At 35.6% G+C, this 13,008-nt stretch overlaps 1 protein-coding gene across 5 annotated transcripts in view; it reads right to left on the reverse strand.

The window, feature by feature from the left end:
* Window positions 1-4,382: 4,382 nt before the first annotated feature.
* igsf11 (immunoglobulin superfamily member 11) overlaps window positions 4,383-13,008 on the reverse strand; it is a 108,114-nt gene continuing 99,488 nt past the window's right edge. For all 5 annotated transcript variants that reach the window (XM_044118887.1, XM_044118886.1, XM_044118890.1 and 2 more), the window contains 3 exons: window positions 12,510-12,632; window positions 10,980-11,127; window positions 4,383-8,791 (listed from right to left, as the gene is read on the reverse strand). In XM_044118887.1, the coding sequence (XP_043974822.1) occupies window positions 8,209-8,791; window positions 10,980-11,127; window positions 12,510-12,632 (854 nt within the window). In that variant the 3' untranslated portion in view covers window positions 4,383-8,208. The remainder of the gene's footprint in view (window positions 8,792-10,979; window positions 11,128-12,509; window positions 12,633-13,008) is intronic.

Genomic DNA, 13,008 nt, shown 5'->3' on the forward strand with positions numbered 1-13,008 from the left:
CTCTGTAATGCTCTTCCCCTGAGATTTGCCCTGTCCACTGAATGTAGACTATACTTCTTTTCTTTTCTTACCTTCACTTATTCCACTAAGGTAAAATTGCTGCTCTATATGACTCTGTGTCACCTTTACTTGAAGATTTAAAGTAAAATTTGTCGCTTTATGCTCTGTCTCCTGGTTGAGTAAAAAAAAAGGCTATTGAAAAGTAATTTCTATCCTAGATTAACTCTAGCAGAAAATTAAATGTCAAGGTTTATAAATTTACAACTTTCAAGTCCTTCCTTTGGCTATTTTCTTTGACTTTGGTATATTAGAAGTTACATATCACACATGCTAATGTCCTTTCACACATCCGTGAATGTTATATGTGGCTACTATAAGTAGTCATTAAGACCCTTAAGATAATCTGAGTCAAATCTGCTCACCGTTTCAAGAGTCAGAACAAAACATGCTCAAGCAGCCTTCAGTTTTATGCACCAAAAATTTGGAATAAGCCAGACTACTCCCACCCTGAGCTCCTTTAAGGCACAAATTATTGTGGATATGACTGAAAATCCAAGCACCTTGGGTTGCCTTTGGCCAAAAGGTGCTATATACAGTACATAAGGTTGCCTTACCTATAAAATATATTGTTTTTTTTTATTTACAGGGCTGTGGAATATAAGCTTCTTACTTCTATAAAAGATGGGTCGGTTTTCAATCACTGTCACTAAACAAAGTTCAGCAGCTCGCTCAACTCTTCATCAAAGTCTAAATTGTTTCTTTGAAGACTTTCTTCTCCTTTGAACTTGAAACCATTATTGTGCTGAATCTGTCTTCATCACCTTTTGCCTCTGTTTCCTATTACCCACTGATCCTCTGTTAGACTCCTGTGACCTTAGATTCAGAAGGTTAACGACATCTATTGAACTTCTGCAATGAGTCCAAAGGGCAATAATGTGCCCAGGAAAAAAAGCACTGCTTTATTTTCTTATGTATTTTATATTTTTGTATGTTATTTTTCTCAACCTTTGCCTTTAACTATATCACTTTTTTTGTTTTGTCCAAAGAAATATAAATGTTGTTCATTATTATTTTACTTAAAGTGCTTGTAGATAAACATTAATAAACAATAAATAGATTCATTAAAGAAAATTCAAATAAAAAAGTAAAAATGAAGAAATAACAAAAGTAATATATTTATCTGTTTTCATCTTATCCTCCTACCTAAAAATAAATTGTGCATGCATTTGCTTCTGTTGTGTGGTCATAAAACATCTAAAATTGTATTTACCCCATTAATTAGGTTCCATGGGTACAGCCTTTGGTTGGAAAACAAATAATCTGTTCTTATTGCTATAAAACATAAAATTAATTCAAATGTATATTTCAAAATTGTTTTGTTGGCCAGAGGACACTTTTGTCTTATTCTGTAGGACATGTACTGAACAGTGATTATTGTGGATTTGATTGAAAAACATAAAGATCAATTTCTCTGACCTTGCAGCACAAAGAAGAAATGCGTCATCTTGCAAACTATGTTCAGATAAGTCACCTCATTAATTAGCTTAGAAATAATCTATGAATCTGTTTCAGTCATTATTTGTTCAGTCACTAATAAGCAGATTACATTTTTCTAACCATTTTTCCAATGAGATTTTGTTGCCTTCTGTTATTTTCTTTGCTGGGATGAGATGTATGCAAATTGAAGTTCAAAGGATTTCTCTTCAAAATCAGTTACATCTACAAATTGCAGCTAATGTTAACTGAAATCAAACAATGTTTTTATTTTTTGTGAGTAAATACAATAACTGAGATCATGTCATCCAAATTATCTAAAGCACTACAAGAAAAACATTTTTTTATAATTGAGAAAAATAGAGATTGATATGTGATATCATGGCTGTCTACTTCATAGACAACATACAAGGTGACATTGTTTTGGGTAGGGCCGTGTAATAGACATTGAAAGTGGCTTACCAGGGACTAAATTGTGCATTCAGTTTGCAAATTTGATTCTTGAAAGGCTTTGTTCTTCTGAAATGTACAGTACATGTGGGCTTCTGGCAAAAATGACATCTATTATGTCCTTTCTTTTTTCTTCATCGATTTGTGTGTTTTTACATTAACCCAAATAAATATATGAGTAAAAAAAACAAAGGAACCATTTCAAATCATTCCATCTTGCAGCTATGACAGCTTTAACTCTCTTTTGGAAAAATTTTCTAGAAGTGCATTTGTGAGGTCAGACACCACTGTAGGGCAGAATGACATGCCTTACAGTGTTTTCTGTATTTTTATTCCAGAGGTTTTCTGTCATGTTGAGGTCAGGAAACTGTACAGACTAGACAGCTTCTTCAACACCAAGCAGGAAGCTACCATCACAACTTTCTGACTGACTTTGGAAATTGATAAATGCTGGTATGTCATTCATATTTCTTGTCAGCTTGATTCACTTCAGTTAACAGTATAGCTGTTGATAGCAACCAGCTCAATACAGCAGCCTTTTAGTAGTGTTGCTGCTTTGTTACGTTACAGTGGATTTTCCCCATTGCGCTTACTTAAGAGTTGAAATATTCTAATAAATGCATTAGATGCTAATATTTTCCATATCTCCATCTTGTCAGTAGACCTCAGGTAATTCACTGACTACGGAATGCAGAAAAAGTGTCTGTATCTCAATAGACTGCTTCATCTAACCAAAAAGGTGCAAGTGTTAAAAAGATTGAGTGAAAAAGATTACATTTCAATCCTGTTGTAAATAAAAAGTGATGAAAAGAAAACCAAAATAGATAGCTATGTGTTTAACTTCCAGTTTCGGGTAGTTTTTGAGGTTTATCTCTTATTTGTGCCAATTAAAACCTTAATATTATTAAGAATCTTTGTCTGCAAGAGATGTATAAATATTTTATGTAGGTTATGTGTAGTATTCACAAGCTTCATGGTTCTTATAAAAAAAAAAATCATATTTAACTCAAAATGTGTTGATGAACTTTGCATGTATTCAATGATTAAAAGCATGTGTATTGATCGTTGGAACTACGCAAAGCTTTGTGTTGTGTAAGTAAATGCAAACACTCAGTAGAAACCCATTACTACTCACCGGGGTGATGCTCCCTGTAGGATAACACTAAATCGTTGCCCTTGTTTGATTATCATTCCAGGGGTCAAAGCTGTTCTTTCAAAAGCTTAAATGAGTTAGACAATGAATAAGGAAATGTTGATTGTAATTCAGGATTAAGCAATAGGCCCTAAAGATTAATGACATTCACATGTGATTATAGGAACTGCATTAGAACAAGTTCTCAGCCAGCTTTAAGCTATTTCTTTCCCATTTAGCAAGACTTCAATAGGGTCATTCACACTGAATGCATGATTGGCTAAAATTTTTTTTGTCTAGAATTATTATGCTAAAATGTGTGACTAAACTAGATATTTCCTTTCAGGCAGCTGAAGATGAACATGTATTTAAACACTGCCCCCAAATGGCCGACTGGACACTGACAGCACTTAAGATTTTGCTCTGAATTACTTTTTCATGCTACACACAAGTGCTGAGCTTGTAGAAAAAATGGTAAATATGTATTAGTCGGCACAATACACAATGTATAGAAAAGCATCACAAATGCAAATAAATCCTTATGCAGCATCTTGCAATGCTAGTGTAGAAATCTGTTTTTTTTACTTAGCGTGCATGTCACTTTTGCAACATTACACAATTCATCTTTGGAAATGAAAATCAGAAAAGTTTGAAGAAACACCAATACTTATATGCTTTCTATGCAGTTATTCTGCATAGGTTGCTCTCTACGTGGTTATCTTCACAGGCCTGCAGGAGCATCAGAGGCTCTGTGAATGAGTCTGAATAATGTTTAAACACCACTGAAAAATACAGGGTAAGCTGTATTTTTCAGTGGTAAACTGAACAGACACATGAAACATCAGTGTCTATATCTCAAACGTCTTTACAGTGCAGAACACCTTTTCAGCTTTTTTTTTTTTTTTCACAGATAAGGCTGCATAAATATCCATACTCCTCAAGCTGTTTCGGAAGAAGTCCTGTTTTTAGTTTGCTTCAATTGATGTACTACAAAACATGTTGAAGATGCGATCTGAATAGATGAAGCGAGAAAAAAATTAACTATTTGGCCTACACACAACATGTGTGACACATAACTGACACTTTTTAGAGTTTTTATTTGGTAATAAATCTGAAAACTATATATGCATCTCGCATCTGCTTTCAAAATATTCACACCTTTTTTTACTTCATAAAGCCCCAATAAAATATGCTGAATGTAAATCACAAAGTGTGAAAAAGTCCAAGGAGAATAAATACTTTTGCAAGTTACAAATGTGTATCAGACGATCACAGAAATGTAAACAAACGAGTGACAGATAAAATGTATTAACCAATATTTATTGACTAGTCCAGTGTTTTTGTTTTTTCCCCTATATAATCTTGTCCCCATTGTTAGAACATAATGTGGTTTTTTTGTTGTTTTTTTTGCTTTTCACATCTTTACATATTTACATATTTAAACTGGTTTTACTGTTGGCAACATGTCACACTTATTTGTATACACAAGCCATACACCAACTTACTAGATAGTCCATCTTTATGGCTGAGACATAAGATGACATGCTCCATAAATCTGGGATAAAGACTCAGCAGATTCTCACACATATTCTACAAAATAAGTGTGGAGTACAAATAGTATAAGTTCAGTTCAACTTTTCTACCCTGCCATACTTTCAGAGACATATAAAGAAAAAAAGACATAAAGAAGCAACTCCTCCACAAAAGAGGAGTTGCTTTTAAGCACTGGGAGATCAGGGCAGGAACAGTGTGGGAAGTGGAAAAAATAAAAGAAATCAGAACATGTAGAACATATATGGCTAAATTGTCAGAGAAAAAAAACCCAGATCATTTTTAGATTTAAGGTACTTAACGTGCATCTCAATAAATGGGTAAATCAGTAAAATGTAAATGAATTTTAGCAATTCAAATCCCAAAAGTGAAACATACAGTGCACATGGAGTGACATATATTAAATGGTTATTTCTATTCAATGTAATGATTTGGCTTGGAGCTAATAAAAATCTTAAAATTAGTTTCTCTTAAAATTTGCATATAAAATAACACTAATTTAAAAACAGTATATGTAAGGTACCAACATCTGTCTGGACTCATTTTGGATTATAACTGGATTGGTGAAGCGTGGTATCAATAGCCTCATCAGAATGAGGCTATTCAGGAAGCCCAGGCTGCTTTATTAGGGGCCTTTAACTCATCTGCATTGTCGGGTTCTGACATTTGTCATTGTCCTCTTTACAATACTCCATAGATTCTCTGAAAGGGTTAGGTTAGAATTTGCAAAGTGATACTCTAACCATTAAAGTTGGTACTAGTAATTTTAGCAGTGAATAAAATTAATCAGCTTCTTAATACAGATTGTCAGCAGAGGGAATCCTGAAGCCACAAACGTTTTCTGGTAGATGGCAGCGTTGCTATTGAATCTCAGAAAAACAGACTGAAACTATACCAGCAGAAGACACAGCCCCCTTGATCACTGACTGCCAAGCAACTTCGGAGCCCGTTTGCTCATCCAACGTACTCTAGGATTTAGGACATGTATTTCATATTCTGGATACATTTGTGTGTTGTGTGTGGTGGCGTTTAAAACACTGAATCCAGGTTCAGTGCAGGTTTTTTGAATCTCCACTGAACTCTTAATTTGGGATTGTTCCACAATATTCTTAAGGCACTGGTTATTCATGTAATATTACCAACTTCTTCTACAACAATTTTTCAATTTCTTTCCATTTATGTGCTTGGATACAGCAATATTTACTGTCCTCGTTAGACTACTGTCAACTCTTTCATATTATCACATAGGCCATAAGAACCTTTCTAAGAAAAAAACAAAAAAAAAAAAACGTAGTTCTATGTAATATTTTAACTTTCTGGGGATAGAATTTGATACTTTACAAGCTGTAAGCAACCTTAGTCAAAACTAGAAGAATAATTGCATGATTCGTAATGGATGACTTGCACTTATGTTACTGAATTAACAAAATACATTTTTGATGATGTTTTTATTTATTGAGGTGCACATATATGTAGTAGTCGATGCAAATTATGTAGCTCTCCCTCACATAACAATGAACTGAGAAGAAAAGAAGATAAACAAAGAAATGTGGGTTTTTCACAATTGAACAGCTGTTTCTATAGTCAGACCTGTGCCAAAGCTTGTGTTTGGTTAAGTCTGGCTTTCAACAGAACCTGCATGTAACTGACTACCCTCAACTCTGTAGAGAAAAGTTTAGTCATTTCATCATTACAAACAGACAAAATGTGTGGATGGGAAATGAGACCAATGCAAGTTGCAGATCAACTGCAAACAACAGCAAACTGGTAGAAAACACACACCGTCTAAGTTCAAACTTGATCCAGTCAAAGAAATCAAAGAGAAAAATAATTTAACTATTTGGTAGAATTAAAATGGTATCTTTAGTTTTAAATGGTAAATAGCCATTCAGAATATTTGTTCATTTCTCATTAAAAAGGAGTAACATTTTAAATGTTATTGTATTAAGTTTAAGGTAATATTGAAATTCAAAATAAATATAATAAGCTATAAAGTTTACTTTGTAAAATACAGCTCACAGCTGTAAATTATGTGCACAAAAAAGAAATGAGAATTATCAGATTTGGAAAGACCTGGAAACACTCCAGCTTCTTACTCTCCCTGTGAGATTTGATCAAATACAATTACAGAAGGTCAGCAACACAACTCTACCACACACAGCCAAAGGTGTCAGTTGTTTATACACTCTACATGTGCCCACTCATGTAGAAACACATTTTATTAGATAGACATTTGTATGAAATACCACTATGAGGCAGAATCAAAGGTAGTCTGCACTTGAAGTAAAAAATAAACAAACAACAAAAAAAAAAAAAAAACAGAACAGTTTGAACATTAGGATGTAAGTAAGACGTAACGTGTATGAGGAGACAAAATGTTTTTTTTTTGATTCACAATCTAGCCTACTGTTTTAATATGTACAGTTAAAAAACAGTAAATGTGAGCTTTAGTTGGGAACAAAAATACTGTATAAAATTCTCTTGCTTCGTTATGAAGCCTGTATGAAATAAGACATCTTTTTCCATCTTAAAGCAGCACTGACATGGTGTGAGTCAGAGATACTACAGCTAAGAATGGTGACAGCAAGCACTATATTGAGCAGCAAGTTAGAGTTTAGATCAGGAGAGTGGTTTCTTTTTGTTTGGTAACCATCATGTTAATCAACTTGAAATCATAGTTAGAGTTTGAAAGAGAGGATTGGATGTATTTTTGATTATAAAGCATATAATGAATAAAACTATTTTCATAAGACAAAGCTCTTGATATTATTTTTGCTCTAAAAGTGCATTAAAATAATTATGTTTGCGTTCACTGACATACACTATGTAGTTTATTGCACCAAATACCCCTGACCATCCCACTCCAAGCTTCTAAGGCCATTTCAACTATCATTTCATTCTTTACACTTTTTATGCTTTTGGGAACTCTAAATAATTTCTTTCAACATTCACTTTTTTGCCACTTTTATCGTTGATGTCAAAAAAAACTTAAAAGTGTGAAGAAATAATGGGAAATAAAGCTGACTAACTTAAAGGACACATGCATTATACCGTAGGATTCAAAGCTTACTTCTGCTTGACCATGCAAACTGACACACACACAAAAAAAAATACAAATAAAAATGTCTGATTTGGGTCAAAAACAAAACCCAAAACAAAACAAAACACACAATCATAGCAATGATCCAGCCCTGAAGAAGATCCAGAATTCTGTGATTTGCAGGATTTTGAACTCCAGCCTTGTGAAATCATCCAAGGGGTAGGGAAAAAAATAAAACATAAAAAAATCATCCTACTGTTTTCACCAGCAGAAAATCCATAAAAATAGCACAAACAAAAAGGAACTGAAAAAATAGTGTTATGTCCATCAAAGAATTGGCATCAATTAAACTCTGCACTGTAAAACCTAAGCTTTTTTTTTTTAATTTTCTTTTAGTTTGTGATTAAAAAAAGTCTTAGTGAAAGACACAACTGTAAAGGGTTGTGGACTGCTTCAGCCCATACTCAGTCAGTTTTTCTCATCACATCTCAAACATTCCAACACTCTTTTAGTCTTGTTAGCAGAGTCACAAATCAGGTTTTTAAACAAGTGAACCTGCTCTGCTTTGGGCGGGCACCATGACCGGCACTGCCCCCATCCGCTCCAGCGTCGCCTGGCTAACAGCATAAGAGTGCGTGTGGTGCCCGTGTGCGGATGTCACCACTGGTTTGAGGCTTACGGTGCCGTTGCTGCGCACAATGGCGGGTGGGGATGGGGCAGAGTTTGTTGTGACTACTAGAGTCTTGGGTGGTGAGAGCATGTGACCGCCATTGGCAAAAGATGTTGTTGTGGTTGTTGCCGTGGTGGGTGGTGGGTGGCGGGATAGAGAGGTGGAGCCGGGAGCTGTGACCGCTGTTTCACGGACCTGTGTAGCGTTCTGAGGTTGTCCGTGACTGTGGGCTCCATGAGGTCCATGTACAGCAGCAGTAGGAGCAGCTGTAAAGGTCTGACGAGTGTCTCCATTGTAGCGTGTGTAGGAGTTGGTGTCGTAGTTGGTTTTAGGGTTGTGCCAGTAGCGACTGTTGTACGTGTTTGTAGAAGTCAGTGTGTCATTCTCTGAGGAAGAGGCATCTGCATGGAAAGCCTTTACTGATGATGACCGCTTAGGAGGTAAATCATCTTCTCTGTTGAGAGGAAATATATAAGCATGCTCAGTCAAGTTGGGATATCAACTATATTTGCAAAAGAAAAGAAAAATCAATGTATTTAACAGAGAACTTGATTTAGTTGATGTGTATTGTCCATTAAAAAAACAAAAAAAACAAACTGAACCAAATTCGTTAAAACTACCGTATTTTCACGACCATAAGGCGCACATAAAAGTCTTAGATTTTCTTCAAAATGTGAGGTGCGCCCTATAGTGCAGTGCGCCCTGTGTGTGTTGTAAGGCGGACGTATTAGAGAACACCATGAGAACGTTAAAGGGTGAAGTGGGCGTGGACTACGGTAGCGCAGCAACTTCCAGCGGATTATAATGAAAAGCTGGCCGCCTTCCGCTCCTACTGCCGCAAACACATCGCCGACAAACACATCCAGCCCAGCCACATCACTAACATGGACGAGGTGCCGCTCACTTTCGACATCCCGGTGAGTCACACGGTGGAGAAGAAGGGGACCGCCACGGTAGGGATACGCACAACGGGGCACGAAAAGTCTTCGTTTACTGTTGTGCTTAGCTGCCATGCTAATGGACAGAAACTGCCGCCTATGGTGATTTTTAAGAGAAAGACTTTGGTTTGACTGATGACATTACCGGTAAAACATTGATGATTGATGTTAGTACTTTGTAATTAATACTTAAATAAAGCACAACCAAAATCAGTTTTGCTTCCACTCTATTTTTAAATACACACTTGTATGCTTGTGTGTGTGTTGTTGATGTAAAACCCGCGCCCTATAACACGGTGCGCCTTATGTGTGTGTTAAATACAGTAATGGCACATAAAACTGAGACTGCGCCTTTTAGTACGGTGCGCTCTATGGTTGTGAAAATACGGTAGTTGCGTTTTTCCAAGACAGTAACAGAAAATCCAATTTAATAAATGCTTTAGTAATCCTAAAAATATAACTTTTCACATTCAGTCATTTTATAGTAATAGTTGTATGTTCATGTTACGGATAACTTGTGGATGTTGGTATTCAACCTCTAGTTAACAATTTGACTTATCTCTGAAAGAAAGTGCTAAAAACCTTTATTGGTAGTTTAGCAGATCGAGGGGTTCATCTTTTGCTCATTCTTCATTACAAAACAGCTCAATCTCAGTTCAATTGGGAGGAGAATGTTTGTGAACAGAACATTTTAAGTCTTGCCACAGAATCCTCTCCATAACTTTACTCCTGACCAGCCAGCTTTATTCTTTGTCTTCATGATGCTGGTTCATTAATGTTCCACATATTGTTTAACTCCATAAGGAAATTAATTGCAAGGGATGAAATTTAGGAAGTTATCTAGTATTACTTTTTTTATTTGTAGTTATTAGAAGTTTCTGGAATCTACTGTACTAAATATTGAGTTTATTCTGTTTCTACCTGCAGCTTATGCAATAAAATACAACTGTAAAAACGGCAATAAAGATAAACTTTAAAAGAAGATATTGGTTCTTGACTATTTCTTTCATTTACCTAAATTCAGGCCAACACACATTTAGGATTAAATACATTCATTTACTCTACTGAGGAGCTGCAGGAATGGAACCTGAGTCTAGCTGAGCTCAGAATGAGGCAGATGTGTTCAGAGACAGACAAAACTCCTGAAATCTGAGTTATCTTCCAAATTATTCTAGGAATAATTACAATTGGAAACTGCAGCCCCGGGTAAACAACTGACAGAGATTTACGGACGGCCTGAAAAGACAAATTAGCCTGTAATGATGAAATAAGTTGCTGCTAGGAGATTCAATAAAAGGTGAGCGCCCCGAACCTGAAATCCAATTTACTGGCTTGGGTTTACTGAGAAAAGGCTTTGTGATGTCTGTGTGAACACAGAGTAGTCTCATCTACAAGAGCATGACATCCACAATTTCTCTTCTTCTTAAGAGAAGGCTAAGGATGCATTTGTCCAAAACAAAACCTGTATGACTAAAACAGATACCTGAAAAAAATTATTTGTCAAAAACGAGACAAAACATTTGACTTTAAAAATACCTTTGTTTTTGCTAAAATACAAAGATTAAAACAAACGAGAATCCTCAAGTTATTCTATCTCTACAAAGAAGACATAAACAAGTTCTTCCAATAATTGTATTAGAGTTTTCCAAAATCTACTATAACCCATATAAATGCAAATAATAGTGAATAAAAACTGAACCAAACCTGATCTCATTAGGAATCTCCTCTTCCTCATATTTGTTCTTGTTCTTCCAGTAAAACAGTGTAACCACAACAAGTAGTGAACAGATGATGACAGCGAGGATTCCTGTGGCAATGGTTCCTGCAATCAGACCCACACTCTGCGGCTGGGCTGCAGGATAAAGAGACAGACAGGAGGAGAAACTCTGAAGTATAAGAGTAAACTGGAACTAAACATATTAGTGTTTTGACTCAAATTAAATGTTCTAAAATTATAATAAGCGTGCTATTATACACACATAGCTGGTATCAAGGCCCATCTAATCAATACTTTGTTAAAGCCAACTTACGATGCAGCTTCCATAAACACAGGTCTTTACATTAATGTTTCTCCCATTTCTTTGGAAAATAGCTTTTCATTCCGCGCCAAAAAGTCCCAAAAGAATTTAGGTTTGGATTTTGATCGAGTCATTCAATCACATGAATATGCTTTGACCTAAACCAAATGTAGCGCTGGCTGTCCAGCTGCAAGGTTTTTAGCTCTATTCTAACATAATAGAAATCTCCTTTATTCTAGTTGTGCTATCAAAACATGAAAAGCAGCAAGGTGGAGTCTGTAAGTCAGCTTGTACATAATAAGCACAGGACGTTTTCTGACACATTAAAATTAATTTGACCAAAGCATCCACATAAGAGCTGTCATGTACATGGCTTTTTTTTTTCTTAGCGCCATTAGTCCTCCAATGAATAGTTTATATATGTGCTGCTTTGTGATGGTCTGACATGAAATCCTAATAAAATATATTGAAGTGTGTAATTGCAATATGAAAAAATGTGAATTGCTGTTAGCAAGTGCAAACTGACTGCACTCATTAAAAAATGTGTTTAGTTTCTTATTGTGTGGTTCTTTATATTGTCCAAGGAATGACTGATTGGACTCCAGACAAATAAAGCAGTGACATTTGTTTTCAGTAACTATACAAAATGCTCTGTTAAAAGTTAATAAATAAATAACTTTTAAGGTCGAAGAAATAAAGCAAAAGAAGCCAAGAAAAGAAAGACAGAAAGACTGACAGATCCTATAGAACCCGTTCCCTATGACCTACAGCAGCCTTTGTTTTTTTATCTGTTGGTGTCAAAAGTGTCAAGTGCTGATGTGTGCAAGATGTTCTGTCTGCTGCTTCTTATTTGCTTGCAATGCAAATCTGTATTTGTCTGATCCGACATGTGTCACTCAAAGTGATATGTGACTTTCTTCCCAATTGTCATTGCTGCCCTCTCTGACATATCATGTCAACTCGTAAAAATACGAGTTTACTTACTGAATACATTAGATTCCTTATATGAAAGTATAACAGTGCTTTAAAAAGAGTGCTTCTGTATATCTATCTAAATAAAGGATAACAATAATGAACTGCAAACTAAACAAAGTTTTGTTTGCATTTATTCTTGTTTGTTGCCAATCTCATTATTAGGAAATTTGTCGTATTTTAAAATCTTTACTCTTTTCACAATAACAATAGTTTCTGTTTGATGTTACATGCAGTTACTTACGTGCCACAACCTCCAGATTTAGCACACATGTGCTCTTGCCAATGGCATTGCTGGAAGTGCACTGGTAAAACCCTGAGGTGCTTGTGCTGATATTTCTCAAGGTGACAGTACCCTGCATCTGGTCTGAAGGGACATACACAGAGCCACAATGTTATTAAAGTGATTGTAACAAAACAAAAAACACCCTTTTCTGTTAACATGCAGTGATTCATTCAGACTGAGTGTACCACTTTACAAGCAAAATACAGGAATGTTCCACTGACAACCTATAGAGGGAGCCATTTACCTGGTAATACAAAATGTGAATTATGCTGTGCAGCTAAACAGTAAGATTCTTGGTTCTCCGTAACAAATGATGAATGGTTTGATGGGCATGATAAGAGTCACACATCTGTACGCTAATGGAATTATTTACTATGTGGGATTAGCATCTTAATGTTCATCATGACATTTTTGTACGTTTTACAGTCACCCCACAGTGCTGCAAAGTGTGAAGAAT

Source organism: Gambusia affinis, linkage group LG06, assembly GCF_019740435.1.
Source record: "Gambusia affinis linkage group LG06, SWU_Gaff_1.0, whole genome shotgun sequence".
Classification (NCBI taxonomy): Eukaryota; Metazoa; Chordata; class Actinopteri; order Cyprinodontiformes; family Poeciliidae; genus Gambusia; species Gambusia affinis.